This window comes from Monodon monoceros, unplaced genomic scaffold (assembly GCF_005190385.1).
Source record: "Monodon monoceros isolate NGI ecotype Baffin Bay Population unplaced genomic scaffold, NGI_Narwhal_1 Super_Scaffold_18, whole genome shotgun sequence".
Taxonomy (NCBI): Eukaryota; Metazoa; Chordata; class Mammalia; order Artiodactyla; family Monodontidae; genus Monodon; species Monodon monoceros.
Window position 1 is genome coordinate 25,055,412 of NW_021703774.1, and position 25,157 is coordinate 25,080,568.

Genomic DNA, 25,157 nt, shown 5'->3' on the forward strand with positions numbered 1-25,157 from the left:
TGGTAGTTCTATTTTTAGTTTCTTAAGGAACCTGCGTACTGTTCTCCATGGTGGCTGTATCAATTTACATTCCCACCAACAGTGCAAGAGGGTTCCCTTTTCTCCACACCCTCTCCAGCATTTATTGTTTGTAGATTTTTTGATGGTGGCCATTCTGACTGGTGTGAGGTCAGAACTACTCACTGTAGTTTTCATTTGCATTTCTCTGATGATTAGTGATGTTGAGCATCCTTTCATGTGTTTCTTAGCAGTCTGTGTATATCTTCTTTGAAGAAATAATCTGTTTAGGGCTTCTGCCCATTTTTGGATTGGGTCGTTTGTTTTTTTGATATTGAGCTGTATTAGCTGCTTGTATATTTTGGAGATTAATCCTTTGTCAGTTGCTTCGTTTGCAAATATTTTCTCCCATTGTCTTTTCTTCTTCTTTATAGTTTCCTTTGCTGTGCAAAAGCTTTTAAGTTTAATTAGGTCCCATTTGTTTACTTTTGTTTTTATTTTCATTACTCTAGGAGGTGGGTCAAAAAGGATCTTGCTGTGATTTATGTCATAGAATGTTCCTCTATGTCTTCCTCTAAGAGTTTTACAGTGTCTGGCCTTACATTTAGGTCTTTAATCCATTTGGAGTTTATTTTTGTGCACGTGGTTAGGAAGTGTTCTAATTTCATTCTTTTACATGTAGCTGTCCAGTTTTCCCAGCACCACTTATTGAAGAGGCTGTCTTTTCTCCACTGTACATTCCTGCCTCCTTTATCAAAGATAAGGTGCCCATATGTGCGTGAGTTTATCTCTGGGCTTTCTGTCTTGTTCCCTTGATCTATATTTCTGTTTTTGTGCCAGTACCGTAGTGTCTTCATTACTGTAGCTTTGTAGTTTAGTCTGAAGTCAGGGAGCCTAATTCCTCCAGCTCCGTTTTTCTTTCTCAAGATTGCTTTTGCTATTCGGGGTCTTTTGTGTTTCCATACAAATTGTGGAATTTTTTGTTCTAGTTCTGTGAAAAATGCCATTGGTAGTTTGACAGGGATTGCATTGAATCTGTAGATTGCTTTGGGTAGTATAGTAATTTACACAATGTTGATTGTGAAATCCAAGAACATGGTATATCTCTCCATCTGTTTGTTATAATCTTTAATTTCTTTATTCAGTGTCTTATAGTTTTCTGTGCACAGGTCTTTTGTCTCCTTAGGTAGGTTTATTCCTAGGTATTTTATTCTTTCAGTTGCAGTGGTAAATGGGAGTGTTTCCTTAATTTCTCTTTCAGATTTTTCATTGTTAGTGTATAGGAATGCAAGAGATTTCTGTGCATTAATTTTGTATCCTGCTACTTTACCAAATTCATTGACTAGCTCTAGTTGTTTTCTGGTAGCATCTTTAGGATTCTCTATGTGTAGTATCATGTTATCTGCAAGCAGTGACAGTTTTACTTCTTTTCCGATTTGGATTCCTTTTATTTCTTTTTCTTCTCTTATTGCCATGCTTAGGACTTCCAAAACTATGTTGAATAAGAGTGGTGAGAGTGGGCAACCTTGTCTTCTTCCTGATCTTAGAGGAAATGCTTTCAGTTTTTCACCATTGAGAACAGTGTTGGCTGTGGGTTTGTCATATATGGCCTTTATTATGTTGAGGTACGTTCCCTCTATGCCTACCTTCTGGAGAGTTTTTATCATAAATGGGTGTTGAATTTTGTCAAAAGCTTTTTCTGCATCTATTGAGATGATCATATGGTTTTTCTCCTTCAATTTGTTAATATGGTGTATCACATTGATTGATTTGCATATACTGAAGAATTCTTGCATTCCTGGGATAAACCTCACTTGATCATGGTGTATGATCCTTTTAATGTGCCGTTGGATTCTGTTTGCTAGTATTTTGTTGAGGATTTTTGCATCTGTGTTCATCAGTGTTATTGGCCTGTAGTTTTCCTTCTTTGTGACATCCTTGTCTGGTTTTGGTATCAGGGTGATGGTGGCCTTGTAGAATGAGTTTGGGAGTGTTCCTCCCTTTGCTATATTTTGGAAGAGTTCGAGCAGGATAGGTGTTAGCTCTTCTCTAAATGTTTGATTGAATTTGCCTGTGAAGCCAACTGGTCCTGGGCTTTTGTTTGTTGGAAGATTTTTAATCACAGTTTCAATTTCATTGCTTGTGATTGATCTGTCTATATTTTCTATTTCTTCCTGGTTCAGTCTTGGAAGGTTGTGCTTTTCTTCCAGGTTGTCCATTTTATTGGCATAGAGTTGCTTGTAGTAATCTCTCACGATCCTTTGTATTTCTGCCATGTCAGTGGTTACTTCTCCTTTTTCATTTCTAATTCTGTTGATTTGAGTTTTCTCCCTTTTTTTTGTGATGAGTCTGGCTAATGGTTTATCGATTTTGTTTATCTTCTCAAAGAACCAGCTTTTAGTTTTATTGATGTTTGCTATTGTTTCCTTCATTTCTTTTTCATTTATTTCTGATCTGATCTTTATGATTTCTTTCCTTCTGCTAACTTTGGGGTTATTTGTTCTTCTTTCTCTAGTTACTTTAGGTGTAAGGTTAGGTTGTTTATTTGAGATTTTTCTTGTTTCTTGAGGTAGGATTGTATTGCTATAAACTTCCCTCTTAGAACTGCTTTTGCTGCATCCCATAGGTTTTGGGTTGTCGTGTTTTCATTGTCTTTTGTTTCTAGGTATTTTTTGATTTCCTCTTTAATTTCTTCTGTGATCTTTTGGTTATGTAGTAATGTATTGTTTAGCCTCCATGTGTTTGTGTTTTTTTCAGTTTTTTTCCTGTAATTGACATCTAGTCTCATAGCATTGTGGTTGGAAAAGATACTTGATATGATTTCAGTTTTCTTAAATTTACCGAGGCTTGATTTGTGCCCCAAGATATGGTCTATCCTGGAGAATGTTCCATGAGCACTTGAGAAGAAAGTGTATTCTGTTGTCTTTTGGATGGAATGTCCTATAAATATCAATTAAGTCCATCTTGTCTAATGTGTCATTTAAAGCTTGTGTTTCCTTATTTATTTTCATTTTGGATGATCTCTCCGTTGGTGAACGTGAGGTGTTAACGTTCCCTACTGTTATTGTGTTACTGTCGATTTCCCCTTTTATGGCTTTTAGCATTTGGCTTATGTATTGAGGTGCTCCTGTGTTGGGTGCATAACTATTTACAATTATTATATCTTCTTCTTGGATTGATCCCTTGATCATTATGTAGTGTCCTTCTTTGTCTCTTGTAATAGTCTTTATTTTAAAGTCTGTTTTGTTTGATATGAGAATTGCTGCTCCAGTTTTCTTTTGGCTTCCATTTGCATGGAATATCTTTTTCCATCTCCTCACTTTCAGTCTGCATGTGTCCCTAGGTCTGAAGTGGGTCTCTTGTAGACAGCATATATATGGGTCTTGTTTTTGTATCCATTCAGCCAGTCTGTCTCTTTTGGTTGGAGCATTTAATCCATTTACATTGAAGATAATTATCAATATGTATGTTCCTGTTACCATTTTCTTAATTGTTTTGGGTTTGTTTATGTAGGACTTTTCCTTCTCTTGTGTTTCCTGCCTGGAGAAGTTCCTTTAGCATTTGTTGTAAAGCTGGTTTGGTGGTGCTGAATTCTCTTAACTTTTGCTTGTCTGTAAAGGTTTTAATTTCTCTGTTGAATGGTTGTCAAGTTTTAATATGGGGGCTTCAACTAGGAGGCACTAGGAAGTTACTAAGGGCTTTTGTGATGTGGTGGGACTGTGGCTTCAGGAAACGGAGATGGACTTAGAGCAGGTATTTGGAGGGAGATTGATGTTTAACCTTTTAAACGCAAGTGATTTTTATTTCCCTCTTATACACACAAAACACTAGGTTCTTACTTGGAATTTCCTGGAAGAAGTAGGGTCCACTTATGGTGTCTTTTTAAAAACCACCCTATTATATTACACATATGTACAACACATGTACACAGAGACTCATAAAGCCCTGTCACACAGACACACTCACACAAATGCACACATTTCCTCCTACACACACCCACTGCCTCTCCCGTTCTTGAGATCTCTTTTCTGTGGTACTTGGTGGCCCTCCTTGTTTTCTGCCCTGGCACACTTGAGTGACATGTATCTTCCCACCAGTAACATAGGGCTTACTCTGGCAGTGGTTCTCACAGGGGTCATTCTATAAACCTCCCCTAGTAGGCATGTAAGAATCTCCAGGGAGATACATATAGTTTGAAAAAGTCTTCCCTCCCTCACCTTTACCATCACCCCACAGTGGCTGTGATTTGATATCACTCTCTAGAATGGTTCTTCTCCCTGACATCTCCTGAGAATCTAGTGGATATGGAACACCTGGTTTTAAGTAGAGTCTGATGAGAATTTCTTACCCTTTGGTTAGCCTCTTTAAAGCAGTGCCATCCAGTAGAACTTTCTGTGATGATAGAACTGTTCTCTGTCTGCGCTGCCCAATATGGTAGCCACAGCCACACATGGCTACTGAGCTCTTGAAATGTGGACATACAGGAAAAATAGAGGACTCAGTAGGAAGACAGACAATGAATAAATGGTAACTCCTACCTTCATTTTGAATTGCTTTTTAAGTTTTTTTGTTTTAGTTTTTGCAGAAGTCAACATTGGTTCACGTGGGTGTAGTTACGCTCATCTTTTACCTAACTTCATTTTGATTGATAACTCAATATTTGATTGAAGTGTAGGGACTTCCCTGGGGGCGCAGTGGTTAAGAATCCGCCTGCCAATGCAGGGGACACGGGTTCGAGCCCTGGTCCAGGAAGATCCCACATGCCGCGGAGCAACTAATCCAGTGCACCACAACTACTGAGCCTGCGCTCTAGAGCCTGTGAGCCACAACTACTGAGGCCCGCGCACCTAGAGCCCGTGTTCTGCAACAAGAGAAGCCACCGCAATGAGAAGCCCACGCCCCGCAACGAAGAGCAGCCCCCACTGGCCGCAACTAGAGAAAGCCCGCATGCAGCAACGAAGACCTGATGCAGCCAAAAATAAATAAAAATTTTTTTAAAGTGTTATCCATGGGTCTCCTGACAAATGATTCTTTCTCTTGCCTCTGTTCCCCTTCCTGATAAATACATACATACATATATGTATATATGTAAGCTTTATTGAGATATAATTCACATATGGTACAATTTAGTCAGTTAAAGTGTACAATTCAATAGCTTTTCATATATTCAAAGAGTTATGGAACCATCAACATGATTGATTTTAGAATATTTTTATCACCCCCATAAAACTCATTAGTAGTCACTCCCCCATTCTCCCTACCCACCACCCCCTGCCCTAGCCATTTACTAATCTACTTTCCTGTCTCTATGGATTTATCTATTCTGAGCATTTCATATGGGTGGAATCATACAATATATGGTCCTTTATGACTGGCTTCTTTCACTAAGCATGATGTTTTTTAAGGTTCATCCATGTTGTAGCATGTATTAGTACTTCATTTCTTTTTTTTTTTAATTTATTTAATTTATTTATTTTTGGCTGCGTTGGGTCTTCCTTGCTGTGTGCGTGCTTTCTCTAGTTGCGGCGAGCGGGGGCTACTCTTCATTGAGGTGCGTGGGCTTCTCATTGCGTTGGCTTCTCTTGTTGCGTAACACGGGCTCTAGGCATGTGGGCTTCCCTAGTTGTGGCTCGCGGGCTCTAGAGCACAGGCTCAGTAGTTGTGGCGCACGGGTTTCGTTGCTCCGTGGCATGTGGCAAGTTCCCAGACCAGGGCTTGAACTCTTGTCCCCTGCGTTGGCAGGCAGATTCTTAACCACTGCGCCACCAGGGAAGCCCAGTACTTCATTTCTTTTTATTGTCAACTAATATTCCGTTGTATGGCTATACCACATTTTGTTTATCCATTCATTGGTTGATGGACATTTGGGTTGTTTCTACTTTGTTTGCTGTTATGAATAATGCTGCTGTGAACATTTATGCACAAGTTTTCATGTGAACATATAGCCTCATTTTTATTGCATATACATCTATGGAGTGGAATTATTGTATAGTAACTCTGTTTAACTTTTAGAATAACTGCCAAACTGTTTTCCAAAGTGGCTGCACCATTTTACATTCCTACCAGTAATGCATGAGGGTTCCAATTTTTCCACAACCTTCCCAACATTTGTTATTATCTTTTTGATTATAACCATCCTAGTTATGAAATGATATCTCCTTGTGGTTTTGATTTGCATTTCCCTGATGGCCAGTAATATTGAGCATCTTTTCATGTGTTTATTGGCCATCTGTATATCTTCTCTGGAGAAATATCTATTCAGATCCTTTGCCCATTTTTTAATTGAGGAATTTGTCTTCCTCTGTTCTTTTCATTTGGCCTGAGCAGGATGCTGATATGCTAACTGGTGATGAACAAGTGTGGAAGGAGGTTCAAGAATCCCTGAAAAAAATCGAAGAACTGAAGGCACATTGGAGTATCCTTTTACCTGTGCATTGAGTTGTTTTGTAGGATTGCTTCCTTACTGGTTGGAGCCTAGTATTAATGAATCCATGTCCAGGGTTTGACCTCTCCACGAGCCAAAGGGCTTCATTCTCTTCCGTGGTCACAGGTTGCATCCCTGACCCCAGCCAACAATTTCAGTAATGGCTAAGGAAGATATGGTAAGGTCAGCATGAATTCCTCTCCACCATTAGATGATAATCCAAATTTATAGGCAGGATTAGTGGGACAGTAAGTAGTACTCTCTTTATATGTACAAGGTAGCAAATTTCTGGATTCCCTTCCTCCCGTAACCTACATCTCTAAAAAGTAGAACTTGGAATCCTTATAATTTAATGACTGTAGTCAACCATGACTGCAATGGCAATGGGAGTTGCTTCATAATACATTTTCTTGGTGTAAATAGTGAGGGGACCTCGGGAGGACTGTAAACCCTGGAGGACTGTAAGAGCCCGTGGTCTGTCAGCCTTTGAGTCTCAAGGAGTTGATTAACTCCCAAGTGGATTCACTGTATTCCCCTTTCTCTTTTCCCCCAATCGTCTTATGGTCATGGAAGAGTCTGCAGAAAGGTGCCTGTTCTGTTATCCATAGTCTGTTCTCTTTGGGTGGGCTGTCTTCCCTGCTCCCCTCGGAGCAGAGTGACTTGTGGTAAACACCCAGAAAATGCAAATACAGGTCAACATTAGCTTGGGAGAAAAGCCTCTTAGTTAAAATTATTCCATTTTTTTGCTCACTGATGTGTTTTACAGGAAAGGTTTGCCTTGTTTGCCAGGTGACTGTTGCCAGTGTTTCGAAGGGAAGTTGTCATGTGGTCCTTCCCAGCTTGCTGGGGGAGAAAGTAGATGTATTCCTGTCAGCGGCTGCATCTGGTTTTTACTTCTAAGGCTTGTCACCTCAAACCTCTTTAAAATGAGTTGGAGCATATGTAAATGAACAGGCAAATAATTATGGAGGTCATGCAACATGATGTTAAAATAGAGTCAAAGTCTTGCCGCAAAAATGTCTGGCATTGTGTAAGAGACAGGCATTCCTCCTGACAATCCATCAAATATCTAATCCTAGGATGAAAAGCCACAGAGGCTAACCTGGCAGTCTGTTACGAAACCAGTGCGTTGCCTAAGATTCTGCTTCCCCCAGCCTCTGGGGGCCACATGCCGCAAACTTTAAATGTGCACGTCAGGTGGATACCACAGAAAGTCATCAAGTCACTTTTCTTCAATAAATGTGTCTCTTCCGAGACCAGAGGCAACTCCTCAGAGACAGGACTCGTCCTAAAATTACACAGTGTTATGTACAGAAAGGCCCTCAGCCATGTGTTAGGGGGCCTGTAGTTCTAACCAGGAAGTCGGGCCTTTGGGGTAAGGTATCATGCCACCAGAGGCCCCCGCTGAAAGAAAAATATATTTCCTACGAGGGTTACTTAAAATAGGAGCTCCCACTCACGCAAGTGGCTTGATTGGTTTATCAAAAGTGTTCACTGATGTGTTGGAAAGCAGTGCCCTGAGAGTCTGAACTGTGGAAAAGGTAGATTTTGCCGGAGGGAGGGCAAAGGACAGGTGGGCCATGTGTCCAGGATGGGGGATGCTGTGTTAGGACCTGAGGAAGAGGCTTTGAGTTGGAGGTGGGGTGGAGAGCCCTGGGCTGTGTGAGAGTCGGGCAAGGTGTGGGTGTATGGCAGGGAAATGCCATCAACCTTACTCCACTGAACCATCTTCCTTAAGCTGGTCACGCTCGGAGGTCATGACACAGTAAAAGGAGGTGGAAGGCACTGATACTTGTGCAGTATGATCTTGTGAAAGACACTAAATGTTCTCCCGCTGTGTCCCAGGTACACAGTTCTGCCTGGCTCAGGAGAGAAGACGTGAAGCGTTTTTAAAAACTTTACATACGGTATCTTATTTAATTCTTACAGCGACATTAGGCATTTTTACTTCTGGCCTACTTCAGAGCACAGGTGACGTCCTCAGAACCTCAAATCTGACCAGTGACAGAACTAGCTTAGAGTTAAATCCAGCTTTTTCTGCGGTCCAGCACTATGCCATTTCTGTAAATCTGCAAACCTTGCGCCCTGTGGAATTCCAGCCTATGGAAGCAGATGAATTCGGAGCTACACGGGTTGAAGGTGAGGGAGGAGCCGGGGCCGGGCACCTCCAGCCCAGCATCTTCCTAGGCCTCGGCCTTGCCTAACACAGCATGAAAGGGAAGAAACTGTGTCAGGTCCCTGGGGCCTGCCTTCTCTCCACCTGCAGCTGTGCTCCTGAGGGAGTTCACCTGAAGGACTCGAGGCATGCTGCATGCACCACGTCCTCAGTGCTCTGACTGCCTTGTCAGTTTTAAAAAGTAAGGTCGCACTGGGCTCCATGAGAGTAAGTTATGGACTTCCGGTTAATCGGAAAGTCATTGTGGCTCCGAAGTGAATATTGGGTCTTCTCCCCACCCTTTTCAAAGCATCCTTTCCCCCTGCCTGCAATTTATGTACATAAGCCACATGTTCTTAATATTTATCTTTTACTTTGGGGGTTTAAAATAAGAATACCTTTATTTGGTTAAGCATAGACTGGAATCACTTTTGTTTTATAATCAAAAACCTTAAATTTGAGATCCACTGGAAATGGATTTCTTTAAGTTGTTTCCCCTAGTGTGTGCCTGGGGTTGTGTTTTTGGTTTCTTATACGGCCAAGGTTCAAATGACACAGAAGCAAAAATGAGCTCCTCCTTTTTTAAAAGGAGTCTCTCTAAAGCTTCTTTCGTTTCAGATCATTTTTGAAACAGAAACTAAAAGAGTAAACAATTTTAAACTGAACTAACTTAGTCTTTAGCTCATTTAATAAACAGCTGTATTTATTTCATGGCTAGGTTTAAAGAGAATCCGTGTAGGAATAGGAAGGAAGAATGGTTCTCTGGAAATCTAATCCCTCAAAGCACAGGCTTGGTTGGAAGATGGTTTGTTGATGTAAACAGAATTTCCTTCTCTGAGACGCCACTCACATGTTTTTGTTTCTCAAGTGTGTTTTCAGGCAGCTCATCTGGCTAAATAATGGGCGCTTCCTTCCCTCCTGTGCCTGGGAGCTCTTCAGCCTTTTCGAGAATCTCATTTTACTTTTGTTTTTTCTTGATGAAGACAGTGAATCCTTAACTAAGGTTAATAACAGAGTGGGAACAGGTTCTGGCCATGTGCCAGGCGATCCTAAGCGGCAACGCTGAGCGGCTTCCTGATATCAACATCTACCAGCTGAGGGTGCTCGACTGTGCCATGGACGCCTGCATCAACCTCGGGCTGCTGGAGGAGGCGTTGTTCTACGGCATTCGGACCATGGAGCCGTACAGGTGAGTCCCGGGGAGGTGCTAAAGTAAGGGCTACAGTGTCTTTGCTTGGGGCAGAGGCTCGAGAGAGCCTGACATCATCCTGATCATTGCTGCTTTGTAAAAGCGTTCCATCTGCTTCTCACAGCGTGTAAAACCACACCTTTGTTCATTTAGGCATTCGTTCTTCATTTGTAAAGTTCCTTCCGTGTGTCAGGCACTGTGGGTGTGCAGGGACTGATGAGATGCTGTCTGCACGTGGAGCTAGTGCTTGTAATAAGGTGCAATGCTCGCGATGGCAGAGGCAAGGACAGAGTTTGCGGGAGCAGAGAGGGGCTCGGCACAGGCGTAGCCTGGGGGCTGCGGCCTGTGGCCTTAGCCCTGCTGATCTAGGTGAGGACACCGGTACAGGACCCTCCACCTGGCTGACAGCAGTGCTGGTTTCTTCCATTTCTCAGGGCTTTATGGTTCCCAGGGTGCCTTCACTCGAACCCTCTGACCTCATAATCACCTTATGACCCAAGCAGGAAAGCAGGGAGACAGCCCTGCTCAAACATGTCATTGAGTCAGAGGAAGGAACTACTGGTAATGAATTGTTTCTTGACCGGCCTCAGCTCCTCCAGACCCGTGCGTGTTTTGCCCCTAGAGGTTCTGGTTACTCAGGGGAGCTTCCAGAGGGAGGGCAGTGTTGAAGTCTAGTGCTGAGAATTTGGTGCTGGTGGGTGTGGGACCCTGGTTTGCAGTGGGCTAAGAACATAAGTTTGGAAGATGAGATAGATCAGTCCAGAAGAAAGGGCACAGAGACGCATATACCATCATCTGAGTTTGGAATAGCCGCCTCCAGCACAGAACAAGGTCACTCACTGTGGGGAAGGTGCCCTGAAAGCATCTGGGACCTGGGGAGGCTGGGGGAGGCCCCTGCGGAGGAGGGGCACCATTCCAGGCAAATACTGAGTTTCCCAGCTCTGAAGACCATGCAGACATGATGTCAGCCCTAAGGGGCTGAGCAGAGTGAAGATCCACGTCTAGACCTATGCAACAGGCAGGGGAGTGGTCCTCAGGGAAGGAGGGGAGGGAGGCAGAGCCCAGGGCGCCACCTGTCCCCACTTGAGGAAGAGCCTCAGAAGACACAGGAGCTAGGAAGTTCCCAAGATCAACACGATAAGAACAGAAGCAAGTCCAGGGTCTGGTATATCAGTCCGGGCAAAGGGAGGAAGCCAAAAAAAAAGTGACACATTTGGTCAGGAAGCCAGGAGCACGGTGCAGACAGAGAAGGGCCTAAAGATGGCATAGACCCACCAGCCAGGTGCATGGCAGAAGTCCATAGGCCAGCCACGGCACCAGGGTGACCCTGAGGGTGTTTTTCAGAACTTCTCTAGGTGGTTTCTCCCAGTGCCTTGTGGTTGAACAGCTTCGGAATCCGGACTGTGAGTCAGCTTTAATCAAATTTATAAGAGATTGCCTTGAGGGCTGGGACTGTAGACTTTCCCATGAGTGTGAAATGTCTGTTAGGTATGATGAATCTTGTGGGTTCTCAGAACATATGAATTGAATACAGAGAGATAAGGCTTCGTTCGTTCTCTGTGTTGCAGTGAGAGGCAGGTTGGGGACGGTTGGCGTTACCCCTCTGAACTCAGGGCTCGGGCTCACGACGCCAAACCCCAGGCTGCCCGGTGAGCAGATGGAATCTGGCCAGGAGACAAAGACGGAAAATCCTCTTTCCTCCAGACCCCCTCGGCGGCGGCTCGCCCGCTGCCGTCTGGGACTGGAAGGGCACTGGGCCCGCCGCCCAGGCGCAGGAATATATGTTGGTCCCCCGGCTTCATTACGAAAGCCGCATGCCTTTGAGGGAGCTCGTTCTCCGTGTACCTTTGAATCCGCTTTTCTCCATGGCCCCCAAGGCTTCCCTGAAGGACTTTCTTACCCCCTTTCTTAACTGGCGGTTTCACTGATTTAAACTGGAATCAAACAAAGAGGCCTTTCTTGTAAGCGAGGCCAAGTCCACGGAATGTACTCCATGTTGTTTGGAATACTTTTGGTTATGTTTCCCTGGTGTTGGGCAGGTCACGATCTCTCTGTAAATGTACCCTCTGTTCTTACGCTGGGTGACACATTTCCAAGCTTCCCTCCGTTTCTCCTCCCTGGAGCTTATTAAGGAGTTGCTCTGTGGTGTTCTGTATTTCAAGAAATCGAATCTGCAATGATCCACTTCAAACGAGTGAGATCTGAACTATTTGCTTTCAAAGTTGTAGCAGAGGAAAGGGCTATCAGTAATCCAGACCAACAGAGTTAAGAGAAATGAGAGGGATGGATGCCGACAGACTTAGCCCTTTTTCCCTTTAGCTCAGGCAAAAGTGAAAATAAAGAACTAACGGGCCAGATGCCCTGCAAGCCCTTTAACAATCTTAGAGTGTGAGGTAGGAATCCCGAGGTGGGCAGTGGTTTTCACCCCGCAGGTGTGCACGAGGGAACTCACGCTGTGGGCCTCCCCCGTCTACACAGTCTCCCGGCAAATGCTCCGGGTGGGTTTTTTGTCCACCTGTAGCCAAGGACACGGGTAGTTAGGCATTTGTTACTGAGAGGTGACTGGATTGCCATCTGCCGTAACAGTTTTACAATGTTAATATACTGTTTTCAGCAACTAGATTGAGGTCAAGACTCTAGTGATGATTTTGTCACTGCTGACCTTGGCTAAATCTTAACTGCTGACCTTAGAGGAGAAGGCGTCCATTATTCCATTTTTATCCAAATCACCGCGTTGCCCTCGGCTCCCTTCTTGTCACTCCATCATTTATTTTTATTCAATAGAAGCTCCTTTTATGGTGCAACATAAAATATTAAGTTCTTTATGTTTCATAAAGCAATTTGGAATTAATTCACATACAACAAAATGTGCAGTCTTTAGTATTAGCTATAGTACTTCTCCTGGGAGTATCTATGTGTGTACCTGTGATTATATATGCAGTCATCTGTCTGTTAGCACTACCAACATGAAGTAATTTAAAGGTATTTCCCAAGTTTTACTTAAAAATACAATTCAGTCAAACCTCAGCTGTAAGACGAATTGAGTTTCAAAAGTTAGTTTGCCAGTTGGTAGTTTAGAACTTGGGAAGCATTTTCTTATTGAAGAAGGTGTTACAGATCATGCTGAGGTCCCCTGGACTAGCCCATGAAAGTCTACTCAGCATCGTCAATGGAGGCCATAAATTTTTTTTAAAAAAGGAGAAAGAAAAACAAAAACAAACCTGAACATAGTTTTAAAAACTAAGATTTAAATTATATTGAATACAAGTTAAAGTTGATTTTCTTTAGGAGCCAGAGGCTGATACGGAGGTACAGAGGCTTCTTAAGGCTTCGAGGAGGACTTTCAATATATTCACACGTTCTGTTAATTTTTTTTTAACATCCTTATTGGAGTATAATTGCTTTACAATGGTGTGTTAGTTTCTGCTGTATAACAAGGTGAATCAGCTCTACGTATACATATATCCCCATATCCCCTCCCTCTTGCGTCTCCCTCCCACCCTCCCTATCCCACCCCTCTAGGTGGTCACAAAGCACTGAGCTGCCATGCGGCTGCTTCCCACTAGCTATCTACCTTACGTTTGGTAGTGTATATATGTCCACGCCACTCTCTCACTTCATCCCAGCTTACCCTTCCCCCTCCCCGTGACCTCAAGTCCATTTCAGTATATTCACACGTTCTGGTAATTTTTGTTGTAAGAATAATACATACTCCTAGGAAAGGACATTTTCAAAACGACGAAAGGTAAAAATCATCCTCATCTTTCACACCCTGTCCCACTCCCTAAAGATAGCCATGGTAAGTTTCTTTCTGAACTTTTCCATGTGTGAGGGACTCGTCTGAATATATTCCAAAGCCCCACTTTTCCCTCCTTCCCTCACTTTCTGTCTTCTTCTTGTCTTTCTTGGGGAGAGACTCGGTCCCAATCCTGATCTATTAAATATGCCCACTGGCGTGGTAGGTGGGGAAGGAAAGGTGACAAGGAGAAAAGGGATGGAGAAGCCAAGAATTCTCCTTAGTGGGAGAGAGAAGGAAAAAATAGGGTCGCTCTCTGTCTCATGTTCCATAACTTGCTTTTTTCACTTTATGACAAAGTGTGGACATCTGTGCAGATCGACTCCTGCATGTCTACCTCATTCTTTTTTTTTTTTTTTTGCCGTACGCGGGCCACTCACTGTTGTGGCCCCTCCCGCCACGGAGCACAGGCTCCGGACGCGCAGGCTCAGCGGCCGCGGCTCACGGGCCCAGCCGCTCCGCGGCATGTGGGATCCTCCCGGAGCGGGGCACGGACCCGTGTCCCCTGCATCGGCAGGCGGACTCTCAACCACTGCGCCACCCGGGAAGCCCTACCTCATTCCTTTTAGCAGATACCTAGTATATCATCTCAGGAATGTACGGTAATTTGCCCATCCGTGCCTCTGGTCTCCGTGTATGTTCACCATGTCAAACAATACTATGATTAACAGCCACATACTTGCATCCTTGTGTTCTGATGCGACTGAAGCCATAGGGTGAATCCATATGATAACTTCCTAAGTGCTAACTTGCTGCATCAGAAGTTATGCACATTTTCAATGCAGATACCCATTATCAAATTGTGTCCCCCGCCCACCAAAGTGTTCCTCTTTTCCCAAAAGAATTAAGAATGGATAGCATGATATTGATTATATCTGATTTAAATCCATTTCATAATATATAAGGGCCTTTTCCTGATCAAAGTCTGTTCTTACAGAGTGAGGTTTGCTTGTATTGATTTACTTATCCAAAAATAGTCCTGAGAATGACGTTTTGTAAGTTACCTGGAAAGAGGCAGAAGAACAGGAATGTCAAAGGGTCTTACACGTGAGTGCACGAGGGGTATGAAGTCCTCCTCAAGGGGAAGGAATCGTGAAAGAGTAAGATTTTTTCTCATCATTTTCTGTGCTTTGTTGTCAGAAAAAAAAAATGGTGGGAAGAATGGCAGTAAAATGCAGCTGGTGGTTTGCGTACGTGACGTAGTTACGAGTAAGTGTTTGTAACTCAGAGATTGCCAGTAATTACATAGCAGCCATTTCCGTTTTGATTTTGCCAGTAATTTTTTGACTCTTCCCTCAGAAGCTTTAGCAGATAAGTTGATGAAATGTAAGGTTTCATCACAGCAGTACCTTCTACGACTGTTTTCAAGCTGGCTTTTCTTCAGAAGACGTTTACAATTGGTCTTCTGTGGGTTTTTGTCTAGTCCAAGAGCCAGCAGAGCATATGTGGGTGCACGTTCCCCGGGGCGCAGTCACTCACTCACTCGGCACTTACTTGGGCCTGCTCTGCTGTTGCCTCGTCTCTCCGTGTCACAGACCTTGTTAGGCTGCTCCAGGAGGATGCTTGTGTCCATATACCTGTCCGTGAAGCTCATTCCTAGAGGGCAAGGTCTTGGCTGGGGGTATCAGCTGTAGGACTTCTCCAGACTCACAGAGGAGGACCCAGAGGTAAAGCAGAGCTGGGTCTCCAGCCAGGAGGGGACATGAGAATCGGAGCTTCACCCAGCGTACTGTTCATGCACCTTGTTTGCAATCTGTCTTCCATGGTGAGGTTTACAGAATTATTTCACTCAGTGAATGAACAAATGTTTTACTCTCTGCTTACTGATGTGGACAATAATCCCTTAGCCACTTAATCATTTCGTTTCCACACTGTAATTTTCAATTAAAGTATCTTTGGTGGCCAAACCCCTCTATGAGAGTTTGAGCTCTGTGTGCATGTTTGTGTAAAATACTGAGTTACCTGATGCCTCTAATCGGGGCCTCTCTCTCTTTGCTGCCAGTTCTGTGAGATTGACTTCTTAGTCACGGCCCCTCGTCTTAACACTGGGGCAATGACCACCGGCCTGGCACTTGGGGTAGGGGCCCGTCGAGGCCCAAGCACTCTTAATTTAACCTGCTTAATATCAGCCCCTTAGTTTAATTCCAAAGGGCTCTTTTAATTCAGAATCTAGAAATACAACAAAAGGAAAAAGAAGGCAAAGGAGAGAAAAGAGGAAGAGGAAGGGGGCGAGAACAGCCCAGATGATGAGATGCCGCAGTTCAGGTGCACGTGTGTTTACTTAAACTACCGACTTGAGCTCATCCCTAGTTACTCGCGTTTCCAGGTCCAGATAACCTGGAGCTAGTGTGAGGCTTTTGGTAGGAGAATAAAGAAGAGCAAGATGACTAATTTCTCTGACTGCACTTTCCTTGGGGCAGTGGAGAAATGAAACCGTCTTGCCTTCAGTGGTCCACTCCTCTAAAGACACCCTAACTTCCCTTTCGCTCTTACCATCTTGCTGGAGATGCCACCTGTGTGTTTGGGTAAAGACATTTATTGACCAGTGTTCTGGGTGGTTCCAGCCCTGACCCCACTAGTTGCATGAGAATGACCCAGCTGTGTGGGTTTTGTTCCGAAAGAGAAATAAAGGGTAGCCTGTGCATGGAACTGGCATGAGGCTCTGACCCTCCAGCCCCTCTGGAAGAGGGGAGGGGCGGCCACGAGCCCATCCATTCTGGATGCCGCAGCTCCTCTGCCCGTTGCCACCACCCCAGGCCTCTGGCCCTTGAACAAGAGCTGCATATGGTGACAGAGCTCCCGGTGACAGCAGACGGGCCTAGGTGACAGCTTCACAGACCAAGCCTTAATCCAGCCTGGGTATTCCCACCTGACTTAAGGGTGGCACAGATGACTGGGTGCTGCTGGTATATGTACAGCCCCTGCTGGGGAGGGGAAGATGACCCACACATTGCCCCCAACATGCTGTGCACAGCAGGACACATGCGAAACCCGTGCTTCCTGCTGTCTCCTGGCCACACAGCTCTGTGTGTTTGTCTTTCCTGGCTACCGGAGGGCCACCACCCGACCATCGTTCAGAGACCCTGGGTCTAGTGTTGAAACCCTCTGCTGAACTTTATTCCACCCACTCCCCCTGTGCTAGGATTGTTAGATCAGCACATTGCCCAGAGCCACATTCCTCCTCTCAGACAAGAAAATCCCATAGCCATGGGCCAGCGTCATCCATCCCCACACTTACCTTGACTCTAGACACCCCAGGCTAGGTCGGGGCACAGGACATACTTCTTGTCGGTTGCATTTGCCTGATTCCCGGTAAACAACCTCCCTGGGGAGCAAGATGAAAGCCGCCCTCCACCCTGGGATTAGGTACCTGCACAGGAAAGCATTTCATCTTCTGTGTTCACCCATGTATATTCTCTGAGAAATGGTCTTCTGTCCTCCTTTTCTTTTTTTTTTTTTTTTTTGTGGTACGCGGGCCTCTCACTGCTGTGGCCTCTCCCGTTGCGGAGCACAGGCTCCGGACGCGCAGGCTCAGCGGCCATGGCCCACGGGCCTAGACGCTCCGCGGCACGTGGGATCTTCCCGGACCGGGGCACGAACCCGTGTCCCCTGCACCGGCAGGCAGACTCTCAACCACTGCGCCACCAGGGAAGCCCTCTGTCCTCCTATTTAAGAAAGCATTTCCAGAATAAAAACATTTCCTGTTACGTTTCACTTTTTGTTTTTTTTTAACTTTCACAAGCCATCTCTGAGTACTTTGACTTTCCTGACAGAACATCTTCAGTTTCTTATTACAACAGATTGTACCCTAAGCGGCAGGATATCAAATCCTAGGGAATCTTTTGGGATGCATTAAATTTCTCCTGTTGAATCAATCTCTTGCTTGGCTGCCCCTGAAGCTACATAGCTGCCATCTCTTTTCCTTTTTCTCAGCTCTTGGAAGAGAAAGTAGAGAAAAAAATATCCCATTTTCCCCTGCAGGGAGCCAGTAGAAAATCAGGCAGGCCTGAGAAATGGGAAATGTTGGATATAACTTTGAAGGGCTCAAAAAGAACTGATTAAAACCAACTTCAATTTCACGTAAATACATGTTTTTGTAATTAAAAAAATTTTTTTTGGTCACATGCTATTTGTGTATTTTGAGTGAAGTCCATACTGAGTTTTCAGAACTTCTCCAAGGATAGATGAATGGACCTTCAATTTGCACAAGTAAAGCTGATTTATCAAGCCTCATGCTTTTGATCACTTATAGAGAGTGGTGATAGCACTTGTAAGGAACAGTAAGAGGCCCTTCAAAGAAATGAAAGGTGGGGAATAAATGGCCCCGAAAATGATAGGTCCCAATTTTTGAGAGAGCCAAGTTATTTTGAGCTCGAAAAATGTCCTTCGGCCCAGATAGCACAAAGCTCTTAGCTCATGAGAGCACACAGGCTGGAAAAAAATGTGTAATATGTTCAAGGGGAGTGGCCCCGTCAGGGACTAGGAAACTGGAGTGCAACATGGCAGTGGGCTGCGGCCTTGAACAGGGCAGAGGGCGGGGCCCTGGGAGCAGCGAGGGGAGTGGAGACAGCGCTCACTCTGCAGAGAATGCAAGGCTGCTGGAAATGGCTCTTCCCGCACAAAGAACGCCAATCACGCCATCACGCTGCCCTTCAGAGTTAAAGAGGAACAAATCTGCTCTCACTTGTAATGGGCACCATCACCCCTCCCAAAGTAAGATAAATCGGGTTCAGCCACTGCAGAAGCATCTGTCAGCTCTTTGTTAGCATTATCTTTTGAGAGGAATGGGCGAAAGGACTGTAAGAGCTCTCCTCTACCTTTCAGCTTTCCTCAACTGAAAAGTAATTGCTATTACTTATTAAGAGCCTCCTGTGGACCAGGCAGCTCGCTTGGCCTTCTAACCCTCCCAGCACAGTGAGGAGGAAGTTTAGCCTGTCCTGTCCTCCATGTGAGGGGACTGAGGATGAGAAGCATGTGGCAGAGCTGGGGTTCAAACCTTAGGCTTATTTATTTATTTTTATTTTATTATTATTATTTTTTTTGAGGTACGCGGGCCTCTCACTGCTGTGGCCTCTCGCATTGCGGAGCACAGGCTCCGGACGCGCAGGCTCAGCGGCCATGGCTCACGGGCCCAGCCGCTCCGCGGCATGTGGGATCCTCCCGGGCCGGGGCACGAACCCGCGTCCCCTGCATCGGCAGGCGGACTCTCAACCACTGCGCCACCAGGGAAGCCCAAGGCTTATTTATTTTATTTTGGTTATAATTTACCAAAAGAGCAGTTGAGTCAGCTTGAACCCAGGTTTGCTCAGTTATAAAGGTCTGGATTGTTACTACACTATAGCGGGCTGAGTGGTCTTTCCAGCTACCCTCCGCCTTCCTACTACATGAATGTATCAAGATTCTTTTTGTTACAGGTGACAGAAACCCACCTCAGACTGCCTGAGCATGAAAGGGGGTTCGCTGCCCACGAAACTGCACAGCCAGGGACAGAACTGGTGTGACAGAATTCAGGGATACAGTCTCTCTTCCTCTCAGCCCTTCCCTCCTCCTCTCCCTGGATCTGTTTCTCTCTGCTCCACTCATTCCTCTATGTTGTTTTCATTCTTTACCACACAGGTGGTCTCCCCACAATGTGGTAGAGAAGGTGGCTTCCAGCAGCCTCCGGTTCACATTCTCCTAGTTCTGTGACAAAACAAAAGGTTCTGTTTCCTCTAGCTCCAATTTTTTGTTTTAATTTTTAATTTTTTGGCCACACCATGCAAAATGTGGGATCTTAGCTCCCTGACCAGGGATGAAACCTGAGTGCCCCTGCAGTGCAAGTGTGGAGTCTCAACCACTGGACTACCAGGGAAGTTCCTCTAGCTCCAAATTTTAAAATATGTGTTTTGGATGGACTTCTTTGGCCTCTTTGGGTCTCATGCCCACCGCTGCCTGAACCAAGGGAGATGACATGCTGGCAGCCCTACCAGTAACAAGGTGTGGAATGGATGGAAGGTGTTCCAAAGATGGAGGGTAGGTGGATGATGGACAAAGCAGAAGAATGCTGTCCACTGCACTAGTCTACTCAGATAGTCTAGTAAAAATTCTGGAAAGAAAAAAATTCACAGGTGGTAAAGAGAGTCCAAAGGCTGATAAGTAAAAAGCTATGACATGGGAGAGAAAGAAAAAGCAGCATTGTACCATTAGAGTTATGCGTGAGGAATGAAGTGTTGCAAGAGCAGATTCCTGGAATTTTAAAGGGAGCAGCAGTATTCACTTGGACCAGGACACAAGCTAAGCTTCTTGAGAAGAAGTCTGTTCGCTGTAAGAGGAAAGGATGGATGGCGAGGCCGGTGAGGCCCTACCTGAGGCAGAGAAGTTGTGTAAGAAAGTGTGCCTGATAGCAGCGTGTGATACATCTTGGGAAGGTTTTTCAGTCCCGGTGTGCATTACCTATTTCAGGCTGTAGGCGCTAAGGAACATAGCCAGAAGACTGCATTTGTCTTGGAAATGCTACAGGTAGAGTGCACCTTGATTTCAGCAAGGTATTTGATAATGTCGTCTGGTACATTTCCTATAGATGGAAAAATTGGGCTAGTAAGGTTTGTTTATGCCTTTTAAACAGCTGTTTCTGAACTGTAGCCATTAACAGATTGATAGACTCCTTTTGGGAAATATGTAATGGTATGTGCCTCAAAGCTCCACTTTTTTGGTTCTGAGTCAACATTTTTATTAAAGACTTAATGAGATGAATACATAGCCGTTATGTATATCAAATTTGCAAGGGATGCAAAGCTGAGAAGAATAACTACTGCTTTGGGGGAATAAACCAAACTTCAAAATTATCTCCTTAATTAGAAACATTTGGCCAACATCAACAAGATGAACTTAAACAGGGATACATGGAAAAGTCTGCATTAGTGATTAAAAATTCACTAACAGGCTGGAGAATTTTTCTAGTGTTTTGTAGTAGTGGATTATGTTTGGATGTCCCACTAGCATTAATTCCTCCGTCCTCTTTCTTAATAGAACCTCAAATGTTCTAGCCCTGTAGTTTGTATGTGATTGATTGACCACAGGGGCAGTGCATGATTAGCTTAAGCTAGAGAATCATATTTCCCTGGTCACCTGACTCAAGCCAGACCAGTTAGAACCAATGATGGTCTATTCTTAGACTTCTATTCGCAATATTAGGAAAGTAAACTGCCCATTCCTATGGCTCACGATAGAGGAAGCATATGGCCACAGGAGATGCAGGCTGTTAGGTCTCTTGGGACCACAAAGAGTGAGAATGGAGATGAAACTCAGGAAGCAGAGGTAAGGGAGGGAGACAGATCCTGGTCCCATGGTTCAAGAATTGCCTGAAACCAAATTCAGCCCTGTAGTATTGAGTTACACAACACTTAGGCTGATAAATTTCATTTTTTATCAACCTGTGTGAATTGGATTTCTTGGTTCATACAACATAAAGACTCCTAACTGATATATTTGGGGGGTTGCAGGAGACTAGTGCAGTGCAGTCACCAAGAAAGATAATGCAACCTTATGCTGCATGATTGTAGGTAATTGTAAGAGACTGGATACACGCATCCATTGCACTGTGTCTAGAGAGTTCCTAGCTAAGAGTGACCAGAATGAGAAGAATCTTGTAAAATAAAGCTCTAGCTTATACTATCCTCTTTTCTCTCTCCTTCCTCTTCCTTTCCATTAGAAAATTATAAAGGTTATTTAATTCATTTAATGGCTAACTGTGAAACTTCAAACAACATACTGAAATCTCTGTTTCTCATTCTGTCAACTTCAGGCAATGTCCCTTGATTTCCCACTACGTTCGTTGGAGATTTAGTACTCTTGTTCTTGATGGAGAATTAGAATATAAAATTCTCAGTTCAAAATCACTTTCAATGGCTATTTTAAAAGCCCGCTACCCTGTCTTCTGAGATCTATCATTTCTGATTCTACTTGGATTCGGGTTTCTTTGCTGATCACCATTTGATCTTCCTGTAAGTTTTTAGGCTCTGCTCTTCTCCTTGATGTTCTGAAAGTTTGCGTTGATATATCTAGGCATGGGTATGTTTTCATTTATGCTAGATCCTTTCATTTTAAAGACTCCTGTCTGCCTTTATCTCTGGGAAATCTTTTCTATATTTTTTCCTTTTTAATTCCCTTTCCTCTCCCCTCTCTGTTCTTTTGTCCTGAAAGTCCTGGTAGTCAGATGTTAACCTTCTGTTTCCAGTGTCCTGGGCCTTTTGCTTTATGTTCTGAGACTTATCCTTGACTTAACCTTCCAGACCTTTATTGGAATTTTTATATCTCAGCAAAACTTTTGTTTATAAATTTATAAGAACTGGTTCTTGAAAATTTTCTTTTTCATAGGTCCCGATTCTTATTTTTTTGAACTCAACATCTTCTCGAATCTAAGGGTAATTGGTCTTTTAAAAAATGCTCTCCCATTTTCTGAATAATCTCAGTTTCTTCAAGTTTTTTTTCTTCAGTTTATTTTTTCTGGTCTTTTTCTGTGTTCTGAACTTTTCTTGAATGGTTCTCCATTCATAGTTTTTTTACAACTTTATTGAGATATAATTCACGTACCATGTAACTTATCCATTTAAAGTTTACAATTCAGTGGCTTTTAGTATATTCACAGAGTTGTACATCTAATACTACCATCAATTTTAGAACATTTTCACTGTCTCCCTCTAAGGAAACCCTACGCTCCTTAGTTGTTCTCTATCCTGTAATCTCACTCACCCCCACTGCCCCCGTGCCCTTAGCAACCACTGTCCATTCACGTTTGAAAATGTGGGGTTAGAAAGGTTGGCTTGTTGCTCTGGGGGTTTCAAAATGGCAGTCGGTAAGAAGACGATGGTTGGGAAGGAGGAGAAGACAGAGGTTGAGATTGAGTAGAACCCAAGTCCCAGAAAGCTGGGTGTAGGAATCAGGACCTTGGAGAGCCCTGAGAGGGGCTAGTGTTGCAGGGAAGCAGTCAGACCTTCTGTATTCCTGAGCTTCACTTCTGTATTCAGGATTCAGAGGACATCCTGCCACAGAGGATGATGCAGTGCCTCTGGACTCTGGGTTCCATAAGGGGAGGGGGGGAACATGTCTGTCTTGTTCGTAGCTCTGTCTCCTACACGTGGCATACTACTTAGCACACGATACGCATTATTTATTTGTAGAAGAATTCAGTGTCATTTGTTTATATAATGCCTTACAATTTGCAAGGCACTTTTGTATCCTCACCTCTTATCTCAATTGAGATAGGCAGGTATGCAAAAGTGGATTTACCGTGGAGCTAATGAGGCTGAAACTGTAGGATCCTCCACTTGCATGAGCCCCTTCCAAAACCCTGTTCTCAATTCTGTATTTGTTAACTTTGCATTCTTTTCCTTAAAGTAGGCCTACAAAATCATATTTTGTAGCGTCAGGCATGAGAAAACCTGAACCTAGATCTGCCTCTCTAGGTAACAGCAGAAGTGATTAGCCCCAGTTTATAGCTATAAAGCTGTGGCTGAGAGAGCTGGGTACCTCACCCAAGGTCCCACATCTGGTAAGCGGCAGAATATTTCATACTTGAATGATGTCTCCCACTACTTCTCGCCCCCCCGTCCCGCCCCCCCAAGAGGTACGGCTTCTGATTGGTGCCTGTTCCCAGGACAGCAGTCATAGGGAGCCGTACAGACCTGAGCGTTCTGCAAATATCTGTCCGCAAGGGTTGGGCCCTGGGCAACTGGTGAGCACTGTAAATGGGAGGTGTCTGTTGCCCCCAAGCTCACAGGCTGTCTCTCTATCCAACAGGAACCAAGTAAGGAAAGCCATGCATTCCCCCCCACCTTCCACCTACGTGTTGAAGTTTTAGTTATGAAGTACCTTTGAAAGTATTTTCTCTGAACAAAGAGAAACGCCGAATTCTCCTTTTCACTTCTGTTTCTGAATAAGACTTTTAATCCCGTGTTGTTTCACAGTCTTAAAATAAAATGTAAGATCTGATGAAAAGTCAGAAATCATATTTTCAACTGCCAACTATTTTGGTGATTCTCCCAGGTGGAAGTCAGTGTCTGCTCTGCAGAGGTGAATCATGCATTCCGTCGTGTTGTGCCGCTGACTTTCTTCTTTGAAAATTGACTTACCCTCCATGCTTTTCAACTTTTCACTGAAGTATATACTTCATGCTTGCCTTTCCCCAGACACAAGTGTATGTGTTCTGAGTAGAAATCTAAGCTGGCAATGCCTCTGTTGTCTGTTGGAAGATTGAACTGAATTCCCTGGAGACCGAGAAGGAATCTCCCGGTGTCTCAGGTCTGAGTCTCCGATGGCCTGCCAGCCCCCAGGCTAATAATGTGAGACTTGGCTCTGGGGGGGAGTTTCATTCTCTCTAGATCTTTTTTTTTTTTTTTTTCCGGTACGCGGGCCTCTCACTGTCGTGGCCTCTCCCGTTGCGGAGCACAGGCTCTGGACGCGCAGGCTCAGCGGCCATGGCTCATGGGCCCAGACGCTCCGCGGCATGTGGGATCTTCCCGGACCGGGGCACGAACCCATGCCCCCTGCATCGGCAGGTGGACTCTCAACCACTGCGCCACCAGGGAAGCCCTAGAACTTCCTTATTCTTAAATTATTGATCCAGTAGCAAGTTACGGGGACCAAGCTCCCGTGGGTAATACCATGCTGTAATCAGAAAGGCGAAGGTTATAGAGACTTTCTTCCTTCGGTGCTTCTTCCCTTGTGTCCACACCCTCACCCCCAACCCTTAATAGGCCCGAGAATCACCTCGACTTGGTGTTGACCAGTGCTCGTAATAGCATTAAAATAATTTCTTCCCAGTTGGCAAGCAGTCACTGCCCCAGACCCTCTGTGCAGCTACACAGGCTCCTGTCCTGAAACTTTCCCATCATCCAGGAACCAAAAAGGGGGGTGCACTACACTCCTTCTGGGACCTGCTCCGTCGCTAAGGCTGGCATCGCTCCGATTGGTTAGGGACTGCGCCATATTGCAGGTTATTAAATATTTTGAAAAATCACCCCAGCTCCTGACAAAGTCTGATCACTTGGGATGGGGGTCGAATTGGGTAATAGGCTCCTGTTTGACGCCCCAGTTCCTTGGCAAATCAGTAGCCAAGTTGCCCCTTTAAAGGTTGATTCTCAGGGCTTCTCTCAAGGCACACCCTTCTTTTGGCTTTGCTCTGTCAAGGTTTCATTAACACTGGTGACACTAAAAACACAAAATGAGGCACTGGAGTCACGCGTGGGTCCAAGTTGGAGCATCCTTGCGAGCACCGTAGCGGTCCCCCAGCTGTGAATGAGTGAGTGTGCGCTGAGCTCCACTTCCTTATAAGAGCATGTGTGCGAACCGAAGAATGTACGCCGCCAGCAAGGCCAGCTTTCATCTGTCAGCGGCTGAAAATATTTAGGCCAGTCCCCTGACTGGAAGTGTGCACCACGGCGAGGTGCTCAGCAGCAGATGGTACGTGTAAAGCCCACCGACTCAGAGCGTTAGCACCTTTAGCGTGGGCTTTGGATGAGCCTGGAATTAACCTTCATAAACACGTAAACATCTCTCTCAAGATGTCCTGCGAGAAAAGATCACTCCTCGGGGCCGGCCCCTGAACGCTGCAGGGTGT

At 44.7% G+C, this 25,157-nt stretch overlaps 1 protein-coding gene across 3 annotated transcripts in view; it reads left to right on the forward strand.

Annotated features, from left to right (window-relative positions):
• Nucleotides 1–25,157, forward strand: part of SMYD3 (SET and MYND domain containing 3) — a 703,830-nt gene that overhangs the window by 590,354 nt on the left and 88,319 nt on the right. For all 3 annotated transcript variants that reach the window (XM_029229197.1, XM_029229196.1, XM_029229198.1), the window contains 2 exons: nucleotides 6,325–6,412; nucleotides 9,591–9,765. In XM_029229197.1, coding sequence (XP_029085030.1) covers nucleotides 6,325–6,412; nucleotides 9,591–9,765 — 263 coding nt within the window. The remainder of the gene's footprint in view (nucleotides 1–6,324; nucleotides 6,413–9,590; nucleotides 9,766–25,157) is intronic.